Here is a 24,158-nt window from a genome sequence, read left to right on the forward strand (position 1 = left end):
GCCCGAATCTGTTTAGAAGCCTCTAAGTACCAATTAACGTCGCTTTCCCATTCAGATCCTTTAGTTCTACTGCCGCGATCTTCTCTAATCTAGTCCTGAGAAAAGTTTGGGGAGACTGAGAGTTCTGCATAATGACCACTGACGTGCTAACTAGTCTTCAGTAAGGTTGCTCCATTTAGTAAAAAAATGCACATGAAGCAAAACTAACCTTTAACATAAAGCCAGCTGGGGTCCCTGAAGGAGGGCCGTCCTCAGGGCATTCAGAGGCCTGGGCCCCCATTTCTCAGAGGTATTCTTGAGAGCAAAAGAAACATTCCTAACTAGTCTGAAGGGGGCGCTTTCAGGTAGGGAGTTGTTTTGTTTCACTACTAGGACAACTAGGACAGTGTGCCTTTCACGGATACATTTTGTTTTTTGTTTTTTTCTCCTAGAGAACGACTTTTGCTCTAGTTGTTCCACTCAGGCCCAGGTGTCCCTTCGTTTCACAGACATTTTCCTGGCTGTTGGCAGGCAACCTGATGTCAGTCTGGCCTGTCTGTGACCGGTTTATCCTCTCACAGAGTCTTTTGCTTCAGAGACCAAAACTCTCACAAGGAGGTGGTGAGAACTCTGGTAAGATTTATTTGCTGGACCCATGACCATTGATATTTTTCATTTTTGCTCTCAAAAATTCCAAAGTAATTATACCAAAATTCTAGTGCACTTCTAACAAGGAAACAAACGAGCAGATGACCGCTGAAACCGAAGGAATGAAGCAGTTAAATAGGTTCTGAATAAAGAGGGAGAGGGAGCTCAGCATCCCAGAGGAGACTCCCCAAACCGGAAGTGAGGGAGACTCACAGAGGCTGTGAGCACAGAGGGGCTCGTTAGGGCACCCCCTCTATTCTGAAGGAGCTGCCAGGGTCGCTGTCCTTTGCAGGTCGTTTCTTTTAGGTCCCACTGACACCAAGGAATGTGACCTAAATAAACAGGCAAACTCAAGGCAAGCTCAAAACTGTCAACAACAAAAAAAAGATGAATTTGGGAATAACAGAGGAATTGCTATTCGGGACAAGCAAACTGTAGGAAACTACAGGCGAGTCCTAAATGGCAGTTCCTTGGCCATTCCTGAGAACTCATCTTCTTTGGCAATGTTGAGCTTGCCTCTCTATTCAGGTCGACAAAGCCAAGTGTCAGACTTTCGTCCAAGTCTGTGTGGGGACTACCTGAATGCCTTAGGAATGCCAGGTGTCGGAAGAACCCTGCCTCCCCTTGTGCACCTTCTGGGAAATCCTGGGCGCCCCTGGTGGAGATGCGAATTGAAGTGCATTTGACGAAGTGCAATAACGATGTTTAGCCTTAAGACCCTTGAATGGAACTCCAACTCTACTGGAGCTGCCAACACTCCTCCCCCTTCCTGCCCCCTCACATAGCGTTGCTTAAAGAGGAGGCCACTGCGGGCCCACTGGGCCCCGGACAGCCGCTCTCCTGTGTAAATCATTGTACTGTCTTCTCGCTCGCTTCGGTAAAAATTACCTTCACCAGCTCTTGTGCCCTCCAACTGGAGGAGATTTCAGTGTCCTCTCAGCACCGATGGCAGCCGTCAGAGAAATCACCATTTTCTGGAGAACCAAGGTGTTCCTGTGGGGAAGTTTTCATTTCCACCCCCCGAAGTTCAATGTGAATTTGCCTGAAGCTTAGTTTCACGTGAAACTTCTTCACGCGAGCTTCTCAGACTCATTCTGGAACCTCTAGAACTGGACTTGAATAACCTGCAGGTGCCGGACCGGTGGAGGCCCTCCTGGCCCACCATCAAACCCTTCCTAGAGCCATTGTCTCTTTCTCTGTGACTTCTGGACCCATTAGTTGTACAATGAGAAGCTCACGGATCTTGTATCAGGATATGAACTACCTTCGTGTTGAGAAAGATTCAAACGCCCCCGATGAATGTATTCTCTTAATATTCAGACGCTGTATTTCTGCATCAGTTGGGACGGTCCCCATCCGACATCCTGCCAACACTGCAAGGACACCTACTCATGGGCAGTTTGTCATCCCGGGGCTTCTCCTTAGATTAACACTCTTTCCATTGAGTCCTGCCAAATCCTGCACTGGGTTTTCTTTTTCCTTGGCATCTGTCACTTTGTCCAAATGAGCATGAAGAAACACAAGTGCAAATGAGCCGATACTATTTTTGTGGCAGGTGGAGGATGCTGCCAGGAACTCCCTTGTACGTCTGCAACTTGGGAATGTTAAGAGGAACATTTGGGTCCCTCCATTGATGATATTCCCTTCTCAACATTTTTAAACAAGCACAAATGATATTTGTAAAAAAAAATGTTTAATTTTATTTATTATGGTAATAAACTATTTTATACATGACACTTACTCTTGCCTTTCCTTATATAATTTCAATTGGGTGTTCGTACCTAAAATGACAGAACAAGAATGGTACTTCCTACTCCTTTTTGAGAGCTTGGGAAGCTCTAATTTGGAGGCACCTACAATTGTGGGTTTTAGAGAACTTAAAAATCTAGAGTCCTAGCCGGGTTACTCAGTGGTTAGAGCATCGCCCCTTGGACTGAAGGTTTCATCTCCAGTGTGTGTGGGAGGCAACCAATCGATGTCTCTCTCACATGGATGTTTCTCTTTGTGAGGCAACCAAACGATGTGTCTCTCTCACATCGATGTTTCTCTTTGTCTCTCCCTCTCCCTTCCACTCTCTCTAAAAAAATCAAGGGGGGAAAATATCCTTGGGTGAGGATTAAAAAAAAAAAATTCTAGAGGCACCAAGATTGTGTGTCAAAGTGAACAGTTGTGAAGGGGCTTTGCAATATAACCTGAAGTAGAGCTGTGTCTGTTCTACCTGTTACAGAGACGTCTTCAAAGCCTGCGTCACTGGAAAATTATGGCACCACACACTGACTTAACACTTATCTGAAACTGACCTCCACTGAGAAATGTACTTTTTTATTTTGAACAATTTGGATTGAAATTTGTAGTATAAGATATATGAATGCTGTCCTGCCTTTTAAAATATAGTGTGAAAAGACACCACACCTAAATCTTTTCAGAATGATTTGGTGTGGACAGGTTGACAGAACGAGTTTGACCTGTGCTTTAACTCACTGATGTCCTCAGAAGCTACGAGGGTAGAGGACTGCTTGGCCCTGAATTAGCCCTCCACCAGCACTGTTTCTGTCCTGCTCTGGTTTTAATAGGCATGACTTCCTGCCCAGGGCAAGGTTCTCCACAATACTGCCAACCTGAGTTCTTTCTTAATACCAATGGACCACGTTTCAACAGGAGCACTTTTCTTTGTACAGACAGTACAACTTCAGGGGTGAGCCCTCTGATCTGCAAGCCGTATTCAGGCCTCTGCCTGATCTCATAAGTCCACAGAATGAATCCAGTATCTTTAATGACATTCTTCCCCACACCTTGTTATTTAATTAAATTGCCAAAAAAAGCATAATAAAAATAATGTAAGGGTATATTGCTTAAAATTTGAAATGATTGGTATTCGTGCCAAAGATCTCCCCTAATAAAGCAGTAAACATTATATTCTTTAGATGTCCTCAATGGAGAAAAAATAATCTCCATGAATATGATTTTTATAATTAGTCAAAAGAAAGGCCTCAGAGCCTGGACAGTGTGGCTCAGTGGCTTAGCATTGACCCATGAACCAAGAGGTCACTGTTTGATTCCTGGTCAGGGCACATGCCCAGGTTGCAGTTCATCCCCAGTAGGGGCGGGCAGGAGGCAGCCAATCATGTTTCTCATCGATGTTTCCACCTCTCTATCTCTCTCTCTCTAAAAATCAATAAAAACATATTTTAAAAAAAGAAAGAAAGGCCTCAGCGAGCTTTCTTGACATGCTGAGAGAGGCCGCCCCGTTAGGATAAGCTGCTTGTAATAGTGGCCCTACTAAATGGATCCGTTTATCAGAAAACAAGCTCATTACATTATGGTTAATTTCTTATAGTCATTATTTTAAATAAGCAAGTGAGCAGTATCCATTTCTTTAAAGGGAACCCCCTCCCACTAAATTACTATTCTCCCAACATATAGATCATTATAAAATTATTATGATTGATTTTTTCCTAGGTCTGCAGTCTTGAATAGAAAAAGGGTTTTTCTGCTGTCACTTCAAACAAATTAATCTGAAGAAATAATACGATACTTTTAAGTCTCTGTGTGGCCCCAAGAATTAGTCAAAATGATTTAAGATCTGGCTGTCCTTCAGATGTCTTGCTTGCCTCCTTGGGGATGGTCTTGGCAATCGTGCTTGGAGCGCTTCGGCTTTTGCGAGGTTGGGGTCAAAGGGTCCTGGGGCTGGGAGTGACCTTGGAGCCTTGTCTAGCCGTTTCCCAGCCTACGCCTGACGTTGCCAGGGCTGACGACTACAAAACATGACTGGCCAGATATTCCTCAGCTGAAACTACGGCCTGACCAGGCACCTCAAGTCTTTCATTTAAAGAAACTCCAAAATTTTAGTTCACTTGCACCAAGAGAGGTATGTTATCATTTTCATATGATAGTTGGGGAATAGCAAGAAGCTTAAGCAAGAAAACATTGGTCCGGCATAATTGACATATCGGCTCATCGGTCCTCAAATATACAGCTCAACACAGTAATCACTTAGTAACTCCTGAGAACCACTCTAAATCATATAATAGCTTAAAACAAATTCAGGATTACTCCTTTCAACATAAAGAATGAACAAGCCTACTTTTTTTATATAAATGGTCTCTCTGAAGAGTTCAAAATCTTTCCTATGACTTATACATGTACATACACTTCCTTATAATCATCACCACACTCCCCTCTCCCCCCTTTGGAAAAATCCCTTTTCTTTCATGTAAACTTCAGCCCAACTCCCTCTGACTGACCACAAATCCCGAATCAGCGTCAGTCCATGAAGTTTTACTGTATTCATTTGAGTGCTCACTCCCCAGCCTCAGGCCCTCCTTAAAAGTACCCAGCACCTTGGGATCGCCTACCTGTCCCCTCCTGTACCAAGCCAGCTGTTGAGGCCGCTGCTGCCCTGCCTGCCTGGCCCCCTAGCCTTCGCCCTCTGCTGCTGCCCACCTCAGCTCATCCACATCTGGCCCTCCCTCCCTCTTCCAAACGGAGTGGCTAGGAAGAAAGGACGCCGCGAGATGACTGGTCCTGCACGTGGAGTTTAAAGCTCGGCGAGTTGATAAGCACAGCGAGTACACAGGGACAGTGTGACACAGACCAGGACCAAGTGAACCTCGTGAGGATTTAATTCGTGTGCCCAAGATGTCTGACGTTCTCCCATAATTGGGTACACTATGGATCCAAATATAAAAGCTTGTTCACATCCCCCTCTAACACCCCCACCCCCACCGCCCTCTCAAAAACATCCAAAGCCAAACAGAAGCATTCTGAACGATCTACCACGTGGGGCCATGAGCAGCCTGTCAGCATCTTGCCAGAGAAGTGAAGAATTAAGAGTTATATAAGTATGTTTAGATTGTAAACATTTTCCTCAAAAAATATTCTAAACCAGGGGTGGGGAACCTTTCTTCCACCAAGGGCCATACAAAATTATCAACTTAAAAATTAGCCTGCTGTATTTGGTCAAACATTTAATTAACTCACCCTTAAATGCCTTGGCAGGGCCAGACCAAATGATGTTGAGGGCCTTGTATGGACTGTGGGCCGGACGTTCCCCACCCCTGTTCTTAAACAATTCTACAAAAAAAGTGACTTATCTGTGTGATAGAAAAAGCTCCATTTTATTTGAAACAAAACAGAGTAAACCACGAACGTAAACCGCTAAGTGGGGAGATGACGCTGGGACTGGCGTGGAGAGAGGAGAGACCGGGAAGCCATCCTTACCCTTTGTAACTTGCCTGGTAGCACCGGCCTGCGGATACGCTATCCCTGGCTCTGAAATGCTGCTTCTCCATGTGGAACGATTCGCTGTCGGGTGGAGGCACTGCCTGTTTGTATTTCTCCGCAAATCTGGGGAACAAGCCGCCAAGTGGAGATCACCCCGAGGAAGTTCAAATAGCAGGTCTCCTTGGGTACCGACTCCTTGAAATGTGACAGAGCATATTCTGTCTACTTTTCTGGGGGATTAGAAACACAGCTGCAGAGGAGGGGAAAGGTGTAGCTCAAACCCCAGTGTTGGTTCCAGAGATCACACTGCAGGACATGGGGCAGGTCCTCGTAAATGTCACCAAGACGTTTCAGAAATATTGGCCAGTGGAGGACGGGCCTGTCACTAGTCAGGATTGCTGTGTCTCAATCAAGAAATGTCCATTGTGTTTAATTCGTGGTAAAGGAGAAAGAACCCAACGGGCCTTGGGTCTGGGCCCACAGTGTCACGATGTGCAGCTGGGCGAGACACTCTACTGCTCTGGGCCCAGCTCACCCAACGGGAAGATGATGGTGGGGGAGACGATCTCTAGGTTCCCAAAGTTAGAAGACTCTCTGGTTGTCGAGTCTCAAGCTTCTGGTCTTGGAAGTAACTTCAACCAAAGAGCAGATCAAGCTCTGGTCCCCTGGAGGTTATCTTGGGGCGTGAGGTCAGGGAGAAGCACCATTTGCGTTGGAAGCCGACAGCAAGGGCTGGCCTGGGCCCGCCGGCATTAGTTCATGGAGTATGTCTGGGCCCAGGCAATGCCCACGTGGGAGTAGCAGTACAGGAATCCCAGGACAGAGAGGGTCACCCACGGCCAGCCTGCAGCGGGAGGAGAGAGATGAAAGAGCAGTTAGAAATGCCTGGGGTGGGACCTCCCACAGATGCAAATTATCCTCCAACCCAAGAAACAGCATAGGCCTCGGTTTACCCATTAAGATACATGCCTCCTGCAAAGTCTGCTCTAACTGGAATGCCAGCAAGTTGAACCTTACATTCCCACTGGGGTCAGCATGAAATGAGGGGGGTGCTAGCACAAATGCAAATCATGTTTAGAAATAGGACAGGCTTTTAAAGAATACGTATTTAGAAAACTAAAGCAGTTAATAATAAAGAACAAGAACAACATGCCCTGCTGGTGTGGCTCAGTGGCTGAGCATCAACATATGAACCAGGAGGTCGAGGTTCAATTCCCCGTCAGTGCACATTTCCAGGTTGCAGGCTTAATCACCAGGAGGGGGTGTTTCTATCTCCTTCTGAGATCAATAAAAATTTTTAAAAATGTTTTAAAAGGACAACAGTCCATGAGACCCATAGTAAATCTCAAAATACAAATTGACCATTATTTTGAATTAAGTGTCATTGGTAAGCACACAAGAGAGTCTAAATTGAACATCTGCTTTCAAAACTCACACCTTTTAATGGTTCATTCTACAAGTACTTGTCTTAGATTAGCTGATGGCTCTTTTCTTTCTCCTTTTAATTAACAGCTCTGTCTGCTGAGTATTTGTTGCTGAATGATCTTCATGTCTTCTACATGTTTTACTTATTAAAACACTTATGGGGGGCTTTGGAGAGCCAGAGGTGCTATGGAGGATACCAGATGCCAAAATAGAAAGATCTAGTCCTCAGTCAGAGGTGCTCCCACTCTTGCTTAGAAAAGACACACACCACTTGGATTTATGAGCCGTGTAATATGTACTAGATAATGACGTGTGCAGAGCACAGTTAAACTGCACCATGTGGGATAAGAATTTGTTAGATGGAAAGGGCCAGGGATGAGCTACCAGAGAGACCACCTGAAGTGTGAACATCACAGGCCCTCCAAGGAACAGGGATCTTGTGATGTGGCTACCACACAGGGAGGGGCAGGCAGAGAGGGGGCAGGGGAGGAGTAGGGAGGAGGCAGGCTCTCTTCCTGCTACGCAGATGGTATAATAGATGGAGTAACAGGATATAGGTAGAGTATCATGATATCCTATATAATCCTATATAATAAAAGGCTAATATGCAAATCGACTGAATAGTGCACTGACCACCAGGGGGCAGAGGCTCAATGCAGGAGCTGTTCCCTGGTGTCAATGCGCTCCCAAAGGGGGAGTACCGCTCAGCCAGAAGCCCTGAGCCTGGTTCACAGCTGGTAAGCGCAGCGGTGGTGGCGGGAGCCTCTCCTGCCTCCGCCACAGCACTAAGGATGTCCAACTAATGGCTTAGGCCCGCTCCCGCACTGCAAGAGGGCACAGGCCAGGCTGAGGGACCCCCCCCACACACACACAAGTGTACAGATTTTGTGCACCAGGCCTCTAGTTGTTAATAAGACATTGGTGAGATATATAATAACTACAGCTAATGAAAAATGTGTAGAACACAGAGGGAAATGCCTACAGCTAATAGAAAGTGAGCAGTGTCATTTTACTCAGGGTTACTATGGCTAAGCAATTCCCTGAGCAATTCCTTCTGTCTGAAGGGACTGGAAAGGCAGGGGCTGCGGATAGTGAAGGAAAAGATGATCATCATGCAGGGCCATGAGGGGTAAAGGTTTTCTGAGAAGTGAAGGGATAATCAGAACAAGAAGCGGGTCTAACAAAAAACTTTGTCTAAAATGTAACGTTGTAAAATGGTACAGCCACCACGGAAAACAATATGGAGGTTTCTCGAAAAATCAAACATAGCTTTACTACATATATACACAAAAGAATGGAAAGGAATGACTAGAAGAGATATTTGTACACCCTTTTTCACAGCAGCATTACTTACAAGAGCCAAAGGTGGAAGTAACCCAAGTGTCCATGGACAGATGAATGAATCAACAAAATGGGATATAATGGAATATTTCCAGCCTTAAAAAGGAAATTCTGACATTTGCTACAATATGGTGAACCTTGAAGACATTAGGCCAAATGAAATAAGCCAGTCACAAACGAACAAATACTGTGTGATTTCCACTTACACCAGGTACCTGTCTATCAAGCTCATAGACACAGAAAGTAGAATGGTGGTTGCCAGGCGCTGGGGAGGGAGGGGAGTTATTGTTTAACGGGTACAGAGTTTCAGTATTGCAAGATGAAAAATGTTCCAGAGATGGATGGTGGTGATGGTTGCACGACAATAGGAATATATTTAATACCACTACTGTACACTTAAAAATGGTTAAGATGGTAAGTTTTATATTATATATAATTTACTGCAAAAAAAATATATGCTGGGTGAAAGAAGTCATTGACAAAATAATACAGACTGTATTACTCCATTTATGTAAAATTCAAATTGATTTATAGTAACAAAAAGCACATGAGTGGCTGCCTGGGGCTGGAGCAGGGGGAGGCTACTAGTAAATGAGAAAGGGGCACTAGGAATCCTTGGGGATGATGAAAATGGTTTGTATTTTGATTATGGGAATGTTTTCAAGGGTATACACATCTGGGAAATACCTTAAATGAATTTCTAGTAAAAGTTGCAAAAAAAATTTTTTAAAGTTAACAGAACACTAGCAAATCACAGGTTTACGGTATGCTACAATGTCCTAGGACATATATGCCCCAAGATATTCAAATAAAAGACGCAGGAAGATACAATTCATTTTGTTATTAATCCTTACCCAACGACATTTTTTCCATTAATTTTCTTTTCTTAGAGAGAGTTGAAGAGAGAGACGTCAATATGAGTGAGACGCATGGATTGGTTGCCTCCTGCTCATGCCCAGACAGGGGCTGGGGATCAAACCTGCAACCCAGGTACAATTCCTTGACTGGGAATTGAACCCCAGAATCTTCGGTGCACAGACCGATGCGCTAACCACTAAGAAACATGGTCCAGGACAGGGGTCCTCAAACTTTTTAAACAGGGGGCCAGTTCACTGTCCCTCAGACCGTTGGAGGGCTGGACTATAGTTTAAAAAAAAACTATGAACAAATTCCTATGCACACTGCACATATCTTATTTTGAAGTAAAAAAACAAAATGGGAACAAATACAATATTTGTATTTGCATGTGGCCCGTGGGCCGTAGTTTTAGGACCCCTGGTCCAGGGCCTACCCTCATATACTTTACACATCTGGGCCTCAAACCTAGGTTTTGAGGCTTCAGCATTTTCTTTCTTTTCCAAAAAGCTCACCTACTTCTTTTACATCCTCTCATGGGAAAGAAGGATTGGATGGTTCTACATTGAAGCATGAAATCCTAAGGCACTGGTTTTCCAACATGAGCCCGCATCAGAACTATTGGAGGGCGTGTTAAAACAGAAGGCTGGGCCCCCATCCCACCCCCCTGTGGGAAGGGCCTAAGGGGTGGCCCTAAGATTTGGATCTCTAATGCCTCCCCAGGTGATGTGGACTCCGCTGGTCCAAGGACCGCCCTCTGGGAGCCACTGTCCTAGTGGGCTCTGCAGAAAGAGCTCCCCACTAATGCTGTTCATGACCTGGGGGGCTCTCACGGAGAAGAGGCAGACAACTGCTGAGCTTTACAAGTGGCCAAGGACTCTGCTGGGCGCCTTCTCCATCCTCTACCACCTTATCGGGGAGCTATTATTAGCCCCGTTTGTAGAAAAGGAAACTAAGGCTCAGAGAAGTACAGGAACTTTTCCCAGGTCTAACAGCTAACTTACACCTCAGGGCTGTGTGTGCACTCGGGCCACGTGCAGGAAAGGCTCGCACCAGGTCCCTGCCTCCTGGCCTGTCCCTTTCCTATCGAGCCTCTGCCTCCAAATCCGGTTTCCTCCCTTTACTCGTGGTGCCAAAGGTAGCAGGGAGGGGGAAGCAGCAGGTGCTTATTAACATCATCCATCATGAACTCACTTGGTCACCCCACCTCCAGAGGCCTCGGTTTCTCCTATTTGCAAAGGAGGCTGAAGGAAGCACTGATGAGCATGTTTCTACCCGTTGTCTTAGTGCCTAACGTAGACTGAGCACTGAAGGGCATGCTCCCTGTGCCCGGGTGACCTTTTATTAAGGCTGTGAGAGCCCAGGTTATCTGGTCTGCCCGGGGCTGAGCCTCCACAGGGCATCCAGCAAGGTGACAGAGGACGAGGTGGCCCCGGGCCCTCAGGGAGCCTCCGGCCATCCCGGCAAGTCGCTTGCTAGGTGCAGCGAGCACACTGGCACTGGCACAAGCAGCGTCTTTAATGAATCATGTTGTTCACAGTCAATTTCACAGCCTGATGAAGTCAATTTCACAACCCGGGCTGCATTTTTCATCCTTCCCCGGCGCCCGCCTGTGCCGGCCTGCAGGCAGATGCTCGCTGAAGCCCTCGCTGCCATAAAGTAAAATCACTTCACGTGAAATTGGGGAAGCGCCGAGGACAGGCCAGAGCTGCTGCTGTTGTTTTTTTAATTTAAATTTTTTATTGTTGACACTTTTTAAAATTTACCCTGACGGCGCAAGTAGAAGGCAGTGCTGAGAAAACACAGATTTTTCTCTCGCTTGTGGCAAATGGTGGGGGACCCGTTTCCCAGAAAACTGTCCCTGCAGCAGGTACCACAGCCCAACCCTGGCCTCTGGGGACAGAGGCTGCACAGTCAGAACCTGTTTCCACAGCTGTTTCTCTTCCCTGACCCGAGTCCTAATACACCGCCTAACTAGGACTGCTGTTCACCGTTAATCCACGACCACACTATATAACACAGCGGATGCTGCCCAGCCCACGAGCTCACAAAAGCCGCTTCCCCAAAGCAAAGGGATGTGCACGGTGCGAACCAGGGTCTCTGACACACAGCCCTGACAACCCCTCACCCTCACTGGTATTTATGAAGCACCTACTGTGTGCTTAACATTTAGGCAGCCTGGATGCTTGTCACATGAGCAGTCTGCATGCCCTGAGGGCTATGAGCACACTCTGGGGGCCTGAGGCATCACCTGCACCTTGAGGTTCAGTTCCAGCTCCATTACCCAAGCCTGCAGGTGACGAAAGGCCCAGGGAGAACACAGAGACAAGATCCTCAAACCACTGGTAAGGCTGGGCTGACGGGCTGTCACTAATAACTGAAACGTCAATGTGATAGAAAGAGCTGACCTTCAATGGTTTCTGTTTGGTTTTCTAATCCCACTACCCTACCTGGGATGGCACAGGTCTGGGAACCGTGTCACGGAGGAGGGGCTGACGGACCTGGCCATGGTGATCTGCAAGAGAGAAGACCCTGGAGAAGAGAAAGCCGCTGCCTGCAGATATAGAGAAGTCGACCCTTTGGGAAGACGGCTGGGAAGACATCTGCCACCCCTCTCAGGAGGCGGAGGGACACTGGCAGCTGCAGCACCAACTCGGGAACAGGCTCCGAGACACAGGGACCGGGATGACGCCGAGGCGGGACAGGCGGCGGGACTCTCAGTGGAGGAGAGTCCGCTTTCCGACGGCAGGTGGAACCAGGTCTGAGAGACTATGAAGCTGCTCCTTTCCACCCAGGTCATGGGAGCAGAGCACTCAAGGTAAAATGGCCCGTGAATGAATGAGGAGGAGATGAAGGCACACGGGTACAGGTTACTGACTCGTGAGTACTCATTCGAATACAAGACTCCCAAGTCCCTACTACAGGTAATCACAAATAACAGCTGTTGCAAAATCCCTGAACAAGAAACCACACGGATGTCTATTTGGCCTCCGTTTCCCCCAGCCCGTGGCACATGAAGCTAACGGACAGAAGCGCCCATAGTCTAGGCCCGTGGTCGGCAAACTGCAGCTCGCGAGCCACATGCGGCTCTTTGGCCCCTTGAGTGCGGCTCTTCCACAAAATACCACATGCGGGCGCGCGTATAGTGCGAATGAAACTTCGTGGCCCATGCGCAGAAGTCGGTTTTCGGCCTGGGCGAGTCTATTTTGAAGAAGTACTGTTGATATTTGGCTCGGTTGACTAATGAGTTTGCCGACCACTGGTTTAGGCTGGTCCACGCTTGTGGGAGGGCCTGGAAGAAGAGGCTCCTGGCATGTACTGGCCACCCACACCAGCCACCCCCTCCCTCCCACCTCCAAATGAATATACCAGAGAGAGCAGGAAAGGGAGAGAAAGAGAGCGATGCCTAAGGCCTGGGAGCACCTGGAAAGGTGATGTCAGCGGATGTGGCTGACATGTCCTCTTCCTCGAGCAGCTGTTAGACTCCAAATTACTCCAGACATTTCTCAGCACAGAGCAGGATGACAGACCCGAGCTCCCAGCAGCAGCGGCAGTAGCGAAAGTTCTTCCTGGGGCTCTCAGAAGCGACAGTGGGCTGTGAGCACCAGCCACCCCGCGGGAAGAGAAGGCACTGTTCCTGCCTGTCAGAGACGGCTTTGTTCTCACCCAGCTGCTCCCACTTACTGCGTCTGCAGTCCAGCCTGCTCATCGCCATGCTGATGGGTTGGAAGGCTGGAGGTACCGTGGAGTGTGCACCGTCTTCTCTGCTCCTAGTCCGGGGGCTCCCCCAGCTCCTGCCGCCTGGTCAAAGGCAGGCAGGCTGTGCCTGGGGTGCAGGGTCTGTCTCAGGCACTGAGCCCATAGGGTGGTCTCATTAGTACTGACTCTAGCCACCTGAGCTGCCTGTTGCCTTCCCAAAACAGAAATTGACAGACACACACAAAAGAGCTCTGAGATTAGTTCAGAAAAATGTGGTTCCAACACTTACAAATGGTATCTGGAAAAGGCATCTCGCTTCCCAGGCACTGGTGTTAGTGTAGGGAGCTAGTTAGTAATAATAAAGGAAGGAGGCACAGGGAATCACATTAGGAAGCATGATCAACTCGGGAGCTGAATCAGACAGCAAGCCTGATTAAGTCTGCAAGTTACAGCGTCAGACACCCCAGAGGATCACAGCATTGTCCCGCCTAAGGGATTAACACCCCTCCTTCCCCTGTGTAGGGAGGGAGGACTGGCTTTCCAGTCTCCCCAAGGTACAACTGGTCCACTCGCCCGAACTGTGGGGGAAAAGATAAAGGGGAAATTCCTCTGCTGGGCCATGTGCAGTAGAAGCCAAGATGGTGGCCACAGGGGTGGAGTCTAGGCTGGGAAAGGGTCATACTGGATAAGGACACAGAACCCTGGGAAATCTAGGAAACGGATGGGTTAGGGGCGGGCTCAGCACCAGCCTGCAGAGGTTTGGGAAATGGATGGGTTAGTTTGAAAGAGTGCCTGATCCTTCCCAAACCAGAGACAATATAATCTAAGCTAACAAAGGCAGGTGCAAGCTTGCTCTCTCTTGCTCGTTCTCTCTCTCTATCTTCCTCTCCCCCCCCCAACCCCCTCTTTCTGCTGAGGGTGAGCAGAGAGGCACAGAGCTGCCCCACAGCACAGCTGCTCATCTCCTGCTAAGGCAAAGGTGAGCACAGCCACCCAGCCCTGGACAGTAGCCACGACCACTGTTACGGTCACCTCAGGCCACATGGCAAAGAGGGGCCTAGTGGAGGGGCTGTGTGCTCAGCCTGAGAGGAAGAGAGCGTGCACAGGTGAGCAAAGACTCGAGCAAGGTGGACCAGTTCCAGATACAGTACTGTGTTTTACAAGGGACACTGTCACACGGAAGCCACTTCAAGGGCTACTGATAAGTTGACATTTAGCCTGGAAAAGGCCACGAAGACAGAACTGGGCCAACAGATGGAGGTGAGAGGAGGTGGACTTTGGCTACTACTGAAAGGAGCCTGTACCCCCAACAGCCTCCCCACAAGGCAGAGGCATCCTGGGTGCCCGTCCGTCAGCGTTCAGGCAGAGTTCTGGAAGAACCATTGTGGGTGGCTGCCTCCCATGGGAGGTGGAACCAGAGACCCCCCGCAAGGCCCCTCCAACTCAGAGATTACAGTCCATACAATTCAAGTCCTCACATCATCCTTCCCTCCCCACACCCAGCAAAGGGAAGAACGAAGACTGACGTAAGACAGACACCGCTGCGTCTGAGCAGGAAGAGGGGGTGTCCTGGCTGTAGGGGACAGAAGGCCATGCTCCTGCAGGCTGTGGAAACGTCACAAGATACGGCAAGATTTTAGTCAAGCACTCGTGAGGATACTTATCTGACGTATAAAGTGACTCAGACACATATTTGGACTCGGGCTACAGAGAAAGCCATTTTTATGCCTTAAATATCCCATCCTGAAGGGACACTATTTATTCCTCTCTGGCTCCCGCCTCTGGCAGATAGCCCCGGGGAGGGGAGGTGTCTGCCTGGGACCGCAGGCCGGATGCTCTGAGCCCAGGCTGGGATGTGTCCCTGCCGCCAAGGGTCCCTTCTGGCAGCCCTGCTCCCTTGGGCCTGGGCAGGACTCTGCAGGGAGCCAGCATTCCGCAATCCCACAGGGCAGCTGTCCTCCTCAACTGCCAATCTGCCAGAATCGAACACCTCCAACCAATTTCCACAGGGCAGAGGGGACGGGGCAGGTGCTGACCTGGAGCCGAGGAGGAGAAATAAAGGCAGCCTGGGTCTCTCTGGGGTTCATTAATGTGCCTGCAGTTACTAGTGAGGTATCAGCACCTTCCCCGCCTCTCTGGGCTTCCTGTTCTGCCAGCAGGACTGGCCTGGAGGCTGGGTCCTTTGGGAATGAATCCCCATCTACTCCCTTCCTGGGGTCTTTCCATGGGGTGACCTGTTGGCCCCCGGGGAAGGGATCTCGGCTGGACTCCTTGTAGAGTTCCCCGATACTCCCTCGGAGTGGTCCGCTCGGGTGTGAAGCTGGCCCATGTCTACGAGATCACTCCACAATGTGGACCTGGACTTCTCCTGTCTGGTTCTTCCTAACCTGTGCTCCAGCAACAGAGCCTGACGTGATGGCGAAAGAAGGAATTGTGACAGTCCCGTCTCCCCTTGCCTGCTGCTGCCACTTCCGCCAACACCCTCGGGTGGGGTACTGACGAGGCTATTGGCACCTTTCGCCTCCCTTGCCTGCTGGGCTGCTGTGTGCTCTATTTGGGAAGATATGGCTCCATTCTTGCTGTAAGGGCTGGGAAGGATCTGAGCGGAGGACACACTAATCATCCTTGTGACCCTCATCATTCAACACTTATTGAGCTCCTACTATATACAGGGCACTGGGCTAAGTGCTGGGGCTACCAAAGAGATGAGAAGGCTGGCGTGCGGTTAGGGAGACAGAAATTAGGTGTAAAAAGATACAACACATCTGAGCTGGTTCTTCTCTCTCCCCGGGGATGAGACTGCATAGCTCTCAGGAGACAGTGATCCAGGGGATCAGGGTTCATTAACGTGCCTAATTGACTTCCCAACATGGCAGTCAATTAGTCACACTGCATGGAGGGCACTGTCTCCTCTTTCTCTTTCTGAATTTATAGAATATGTTTTTTAAAAGACAAATTTTGGGCTCCTGGTCAACTAGGGAAGGAGTGTGTCATGAAGCAAATAAGTTAATAAAGGAGAGGGTTGCTCCGTGCCCACACCTTAGCTCATTCCTTTCCTCCCCTTCACCTCAGGGAGAAGAGGTCTCAAGAGCACCTCTTGTTTAAATTAGTAGCTATACAGGAATACACAGCTGATCTAGAAAGAGATAAAACGTCTTCCATCCAAGAGCTCCCAAACGTCCTGGCGAAGAGTTTGGGTTGTAGCTGAATGCCCTTCAGTGCGTTTACCGTCGGCTAAATTCCAAAGCTGCAAATAAAAGGCCCGTGTCACCTGGCCGGTGTTGCTCAGTGGTTGAGCGTCGACCTATGAACCTGGAGGTCACGGTTCAATTTCTGGTCAGGGCACATGCCCAGGTTGTGGGCTCAATCTCCAGTGGGGGGCGTGCAGAAGGCAGCTAGTGGATGATTCTCTCTCATCATTGACATTTCTATCTCTCTCTCCCCCTCCCTTCCTCTCTAAAACCAATTAAAAAATATTTTTAAAAAGGCCTTTGTACTACATTTGCCCTTCTTAATAAAAAGAAATGATAATCAGACTATCTCCTCCTTTTCTAAATTCAAGAACGTACCTATAGTACAACACTTTTAATGAAAACTTTAAAAGCATTTTTTTAGAAACCCCCTCTCCTTCAGCACTCTCTCTAGCACCAGTAACCACAAAGCAGAAAGGAATGACAGAACCTGCCTTCATGGCCGGGTCAGCTTCAGGATCCAGAACTCTAAGGCCTAGAACAGAACCCTGCCCTTGGACTCAGGAGTCCTGCCTTCCACAGCTTGCTTGTCAGCTATGTTCACTAGCATCTAGGAACCTCTTGTTTCTGTTCTTTAAAACTAGGATCATCAATCTCTACTCACAAAATCGTTATGAGATCATCCCTCAGCACTGCTGGTTATCAGGAGCGTGATTTCCGTAACACCAACCTGGATCCTCACGCCCAGCATTCCAACGTCCTGCTCTCCCGTTCCACACAAGCTAGACAAGCTGGGTGACACCACCTAGGACAGGCCAAGGTCGTTGGTGACTCTGACCTCCATGTGGTCACTGCCGAGACAACAGGGAACCTGAAACAGCCACCTCTCGGACACAGTGTGGCCACCCTCACTGTGCTACCTGCATCCCACCATGCGAGGGCCGTATTGGACACGAAGGTCTGCCGCCACGGCGAGGCTGGCCTCCAGTGCCCCAGGCGCTGCCGACTTCAGTGTGACCAGCACTGTGCCGGGGCTACCCCATCAGACCCACTCAGGCCTCGCCAGTGACTCTTTGAAAGCTGCTGCGGGCCCACGGTTTGCCTTGTGAGTCCCTTTGCAATGATGTTACGCTCAGACTCCTGAAAAGAGTCTGCCTTCCTGAGCTCACTTAGACATGGGGAGAAAAGGGGCTCCTGTGTACCCCGAATGGTCAGAGGGGACCCCAAATGTGATCCCAAGCACTATCTAAAGACAGCCATGTGTCCGGACTATCAGGATAGTCCCCACATATACATACTAGATTGAATATATATCCAAATTTATGCTAAATATATTTGGATATATATTCAACTATCCTTCCACCTTCCCCAAGTATTTGACAGTTGGGCTGATTCCAAGGACTTGAATTACTGGAAGATGCTTTCATTTTATACACCAATTGGGTTATGCGACACAAAATTCAACGGTGCTCGATGTCTGAGTCTGAATAAATTGTATAATTATTATGCTGGGAATGGTCTGATTTTAAAAGGCTCAATTCTGGTGTCACTTGAACTGAACCACACGTTCCCTGGACATTTCTGCACGCAGGCATGTTAATTCAAACGTTGGTACTACAACCCGTTTTTGCACTTTGCATAATGCATGTGCGGACCTCTGTGAAATTTTACAATTAATCCTGCATTTTGTATGAACACCTGTGTGGTGCACTTGGCCACTAATTTCTCTATGGAACAAATAAGCACTCACTTGGAGCACTCACTGGGGAACACGTACGGTGTTGTGCATAACCAACCAGCTCGTGGGACTTTAACTTCCAGCGTCTATGGATTTGGGGTCTTGGGATAATAACGAATAGCACTGAATAAGCAGATGGATATTGAGGGAAGACTGAAGACCTCTCCTGATGAATAATGAGCCCCCAGCAGTGCAACAGCAGCGGGGAAAAATGCTGCCAATTTCCCCAGCACCAGCCCCACCAAGTTCACTGCCAGGGGAGGAAGGGCCCGAATGATAAATGCACGGCTTCAAGTCTCCATCAGCCAAGCACACACTGACTCTCTGTTCAGAGGAGCCCTCTGAGATCGGCGCAGCAGCGGTCAATGTACCTGGGTATTTTTATCTGTGGTGGTCCTGCAGACCCCCTCCCATCCACATGCAAAAGTGCTTCAGATGCTGAGACTGATGATACCGCACGAGTGCCAAGAGGGCATGGAAAATGTTATCACTCACATAATGCGGATGTCTGGGGAGAGCAGGTACCCATGCCATTCCGAACTGGCCTGAGCCAGGGGAGGGGCGAGTGCCTTTGAGTCTTATTGTGGTGGGGATGGCGCCAGGGTGAGCATGGCCTGGTCTGAACTTTCCTCCAGCCCCCAGGAAAGGAGCGAGGCCATTTTCTTGTTGGCTTGCTTGCCCGGCGATGGGACGACTCGGGAGATGAAGGAGGGGTGGGGCTTGAATGCTGCTGGCAGTCAAATATCAAAAATGGAGCCAGACTCCTCCTTCCCATTTTCCTACCTTAGAGCTTCCATTTAGAGATCTGAAACACTATTCTCAAATTTGCCTACCGTGTGACTCAACCAAAATATCTGTCCCCATCAGCAAAAGTTGTATAACATTTCCAGTAAATGATGTCACGCGTATCAGAGGAAGCTGGCCCAGGGCCCGTACATAACAGTTGCCCAATAGTTGTTTCCAAAATATCAATCTGGAAATTAAAGCGGGGAGAAATCTGTTTCCTACAAATAGTCTCACCTTTACCCTTACTCTGTGTTCTTGTGAAAAGCAGAGAGAGGCCACCAGTCCTAGTAAGACCCTTGAAACTATTTACCAGAGATACTGGGATAAGGGGAGGGAAAAGGAGAGAAGAAGGGAATATAAGGCCGGGGAAGGGGGGTGGCGGGGGGGACAGGAGGGAGGGTCCACGCACTGCAGAAGGCAACTCCCCGAGGTGTCACAGAACATGTCTGTCTGAGGCACCTCGGCTGGTCACAGTGGACAGGCAGGTCCTCGCTAGCAAAAGGATGGCTCCAATAGGGAGGGGTAAAGGACAGGAAATGGTACGTTATGGGGTGAATTGTACCCCCTAAAAGATATGTTTAAGTCTCAACCCCCAATTCCTCGGAATGTGATCTTATTTAGAAATACGGTCCTTGCAGATGTAATCAAGCTAAATGAGGTCACAGTCGATTAGAGTGGGCCCTCAATCCCATGTGACTGATGCCCTTAGAGAAAGAGGAAAGAGACCCAGAGACAGACAGGGAGCCTGCCACGTGGCGACAGAGGCAGGAGCACCAAGGGCTGTGGCCACCGCCAGAAGCTGGGAGAGGCAAGGACGGACTCCCCAGAGGCTCAGAAGAGCACGACCCTGCTCACACCTGGATTCCAGACTTCTAGCCTCCAGACTGTGAGAGAATAAATTCTATGTTTAAGCCACCCAGCCATGGCACTCTGTTACAGCAGCTTTAGGGAACAAATACAGTAGAGAAGAGATCATCCATTACTTTCTTTTTCTTTCTTCTTTGGTGATCTGAGTGTGTAATTTTACTCAAAACTGGAATACCTGCAATGCTAAACGTTTTTTGTTTTAGAATGATGAGCAATCACAGATCTTCATGTATTTCCATTTAGCCTTTAATCCCTCAAAATTATTTTAAATACACAAGAAGAACATATTTTAGATAAAATATCTGGAGTTTGGGTTCATAATAACTTTTATACCACATGGTTAATATTAATACAAGTTTGCAAACAGAAGATCAAGATGCATTTCTGCACGATCTGTAAGCAACAGCAAAATGTTAACAGTGATTACTTCTGGGTTGTAGGACTCTCTGGAACTTATTTTCTAAAAATAACTTTCAAATCGTCCTCATTGAAATAAGAAATATATTTTAAAGGAACACATTTCACTTTACATTATTATTTTCACAAAAGCAAGACAAAGGATTTAATGCCTTTGTCTTATGGGATTTTGTCTTGACTTTTGATCTTGGGGCTCATGGCCTCCTGATTAGGCCTAAAAAGATTAGGACAGGGCAAGCAGTGACTGACACATCCTTTAGAAATCGGGAAAAGATGAACTTATTCTGTCAGCACGGGAGACTCAGGCCAAAGAACTTGTGGGTCATTTTTTTTTTCTGATTTAGTACAACAAGCTAGAAAGTCTCTTATTCTCAGGAGTTTTCACAAATAGGCCTTAAAGTCCAGCTCCTTATAAATCACTTTGTAACATAAACCAAACATATTTAAAAGAAATAGAGAGTTTTGGTTCTGCTATGATTACACAAACCCAGTATAACCTTGTTTCCTACTACTTACAACTAAAAACTCTACAACAATACATAAAGAAACTACCTGAGGACTCAAAAAAAAGTAAACAAAGGCAGCAGATTTTGAAGGAGTCAAAATTTGGGGAAGCATAGGGGCAAGATTCCCACTGTAGTTTTGGTGGTTGTTGTTTTTTCTCTTTTATTTCCCAGCTGTGCCCAGAGAGAGTGGGTCTGACTGTGGAGCTGCAGGGCAGAGCAGCCATATGGGCTGGCAAAACTCTGATAGAAATCTTGTCTTTTCTGCTTAGAGTAGTGATTCTCAACCTTGGCTGTACATTAGAATCACCTGGGAATCTTTTTAAAATCCTGATTTCTGGGCCTCGTCCTCCAGAAATTCTGTTTCTTTGTTATGGGGTGGAGCCACAACCTCCCGTAACAAAGAAACAGAATTTCCGGAGGATGAGGCCCAGAAATCAGGATTTTAAAAAGATTCCCAGGTGATTCTAATGTGCAGCCAAGGTTGAGAACCACTGGCCTAGAGCAACCAAAGAAGGCCCGTGCAGGCTGGAGAGTATAAGGGGGAACCCTGCAGAAGTGCAAGAATGAGCTGAGAATGGAAGTGCAGAACTTGCAGTTTAACACAACCAAGTTAATTGGTCTGTATCTTGTGGGGGCAGTGACTACATAGGTGTACACACTTGTTAAAATTCATCAACCACTGTACGGTACTTAACATGGCTGCATTTTACTGTATATAAGTTATACCTAAATAAAGCTGATTTAAAAATAAAAATAAGACAGCCCAGAAATAAACCCATGCATACATAGTTAACTTATAACAAAGGAGCTAAGGATAAACAATAGGAAAAGGACAGTCTTTTCCATCAACAGTGTTGTGAAAATTGGACAGCCACATGCTAAAGAATAAACTGGACCACGAAAATTAACTCAAAATGAATTAGAGACTTGAGCATAAGAATTAAAATCATAAAACTTCTAGAAGAAAACATCGGTGGTAAGCTCTCAGGGATGATTTTTTTGAATCTGACACCAAATGCAAAAGCAAAAACTAAATAAGCCAGACTACATCAAACTAAATCACCTCTGCACAGCAAAGAAAACCATCAACAATATTAAGACACAATCTATGAAATTGGAGAAAATATTTGCAAATCATATATCTGGGGCTAATATCCAAAATATTATATAATATACAAAAATGAACCCATACAACTCACTGTAAAACAAAACATAAAAACAATCCAATTAAAAAATGGGTCAAAGAGCTAAATAGACATTTTTCCAAAGAAGACATCCAGATGGTCAACAAGTACATGAAAAGATGCTCTACATCATTAGTCATCAGGAAAATGTAAATCAAAACCTGTTAGAATGGCTAATATCAAAAAGACAAGAAATGGTAAGGGTCAGTGAGGATGTGGAGAAAAAGGAATCCTTGTGCACTGTTGGTGAAATTGTAAATTGGTATGGACACTATGGAAAACAATATGTAGATTTCTTAAATTTTTTAAAAATAGAACTAGCACATGATCCAGCAATTCCTCTTCTGGGTGTTTATACAAAGAAAACAAAAACACTAAATCAAAAAGATATATGTTTCCCCATGTTCACTGCAGCATTATTTACAATAGCCACAATTTATGGAAGCAACCTAAGTGTCTATTGATGAATGAATGAATGAATGAATGAATGAATGAATAAGTTACGGTATAGCCCTGGCCCGAGTGGCTCAGTTATAGCTGGAGCATCATCTTCTATACCAGTGATGGCAAACCTATGACACGCGTGTCAGAGGTGACACTCGAACTCATTTTTTGGTTGAGTTTTCTTTGTTAAATGGCATTTAAATATGTAAAATAAATATAAAAATATACATCTTTGTTTTACTATGGTTGCAAATATCAAAAAATTTCTATATGTGACACGGCACCAGAGTTAAGTTAGGGTTTTTCAAAATGCTGACACGCCGAGCTCAAAAGGTTCACCATCACTGTTCTATACCGAAAGGTCAAGGATTCCATTCCAGGTCAGGGCACATTCCTAAGTTGCAGGTTTGATCCCCCATTGAAGCACATTCAGGAGGCAACCAATCAATGTGTGTCTCTCTCTCTCTCTCTCCCTCTCTCTCTCTCTCTCTCCCTCCTTCTCCCTCTGTCCCCCTTCCCCTCACTCTAGATTCAAAAAAAACATATCTTTGGGTGAGGATAATAAAAAGAAAAAAGTTTTATGTAAAACAAAGAATTTTGTGAAGACTAAATAGGACAATAAAAGCAAAGGCCCAGGCAAATGCAATTAGAGGTTAGAGGACTTTTACTTCCAGATGACCACTTGGAGGGCATGGTAATGGGCGATAAGGGTAAGTTACAAGGAGAGGCCTTACTAGTGGCAAAAGCTATTAGACAGACTCATATTACTGCTGCCTTATAACAAGTTGTTTTAAGCAAAAAGTGTTCCATAGTTAAATGTTTAGGAGACGATGAAGTTGAATAAATGTCCTCACTATATGTCAAGAGTGTCAATGTACACGGTAAATTCTCTCTCTTTTTTTTTAAAGAAGTTGACATCGCTTTTTTTTAATCCTTGCCAGAGGATATGTTTATGGATTTTTAGAGACAGAAGAAGGGATGGAGGGAGAGTGGAAGGGAGGAAGAAAGGATGGTGGGTAGGGAGAGGGAGGAAGAAAGGGAGGAGGATAGAGAGAGAAAACATCCATGTGAGAGAGAAACATCAATCGGTTGTCCCCTGCACCAACCAAGGATCAAACCTACAACCTAAGTGTGTGCCCTGGCAGGGAATTGAACCTACCACATTTAGGTGTACAGAATGATGCTCCAACCAACTGAGCCACCCAGCCAGGAGACTATAGTCAATTTTTAAAAGAAGACAGGCTACGTCAAAGTTTCCCAACTAATTTTGCCAAGGATCCCTTTGTAGATGGAACATTTCCCTCTCCCAAGAATATTATTTCAAGGATTAAACTTGGGGAACACTTTGGAAAATGCTGACCTCTTGAAATGAGCATGAACCTGAGAGTCAGGAGGTCTGGCCTCTAGTTCTGATCCCACACAAGTAACTTTACCTCTGGGGGCCTCAGTGTCCCCTTCTCCAACATGGGAGGCTGAGGCCAGAATCTGTCCCAAGTCCTTTGGATCTAACTTTCCACAATTCGATGCCTCTGCAGAGTGTACTCAACTGTCTTGCTCTAGACCTGGTGGTGAACCAGAGGATCTCCAAATTTGCAAATAATTATTCAAAAATGTCCATATTTTCAACCCCAAATCTCAAAACTAAATTAATTTCTTCATGGCATGAAAATTTCCAGAAGTATTACAATTCAATTCTTGGCATATAAACATATCATTTTCCACCAGCTCGAAGCACCGCTGGCTCATCTGTGTAATGTCTCCAGATGCTTCTGCAATTAGCTCTGCTGTATTTAAATTCTGTCCACTTTAAATTGAATAAGATGTTCCCTATTCTCTTCCAACAAAGCTGTCTAAT

General features: G+C 46.8%; 1 protein-coding gene across 6 annotated transcripts in view; it reads right to left on the reverse strand.

The window, feature by feature from the left end:
* Positions 1-5,721: 5,721 nt before the first annotated feature.
* Positions 5,722-24,158, reverse strand: part of HHAT (hedgehog acyltransferase) — a 161,620-nt gene continuing 143,183 nt past the window's right edge. For 5 of the 6 annotated variants that reach the window (XM_006089916.3, XM_023754791.1, XM_023754793.1 and 2 more), the window contains one exon: positions 5,722-6,694. In XM_006089916.3, the coding sequence (XP_006089978.1) occupies positions 6,603-6,694 (92 nt within the window). In that variant the 3' untranslated portion in view covers positions 5,722-6,602. The remainder of the gene's footprint in view (positions 6,695-24,158) is intronic. The other variant, XR_002829557.1, reaches the window with a different exon arrangement.

This window comes from Myotis lucifugus, unplaced genomic scaffold (genome assembly GCF_000147115.1).
Source record: "Myotis lucifugus unplaced genomic scaffold, Myoluc2.0 scaffold_65, whole genome shotgun sequence".
Classification (NCBI taxonomy): Eukaryota; Metazoa; Chordata; class Mammalia; order Chiroptera; family Vespertilionidae; genus Myotis; species Myotis lucifugus.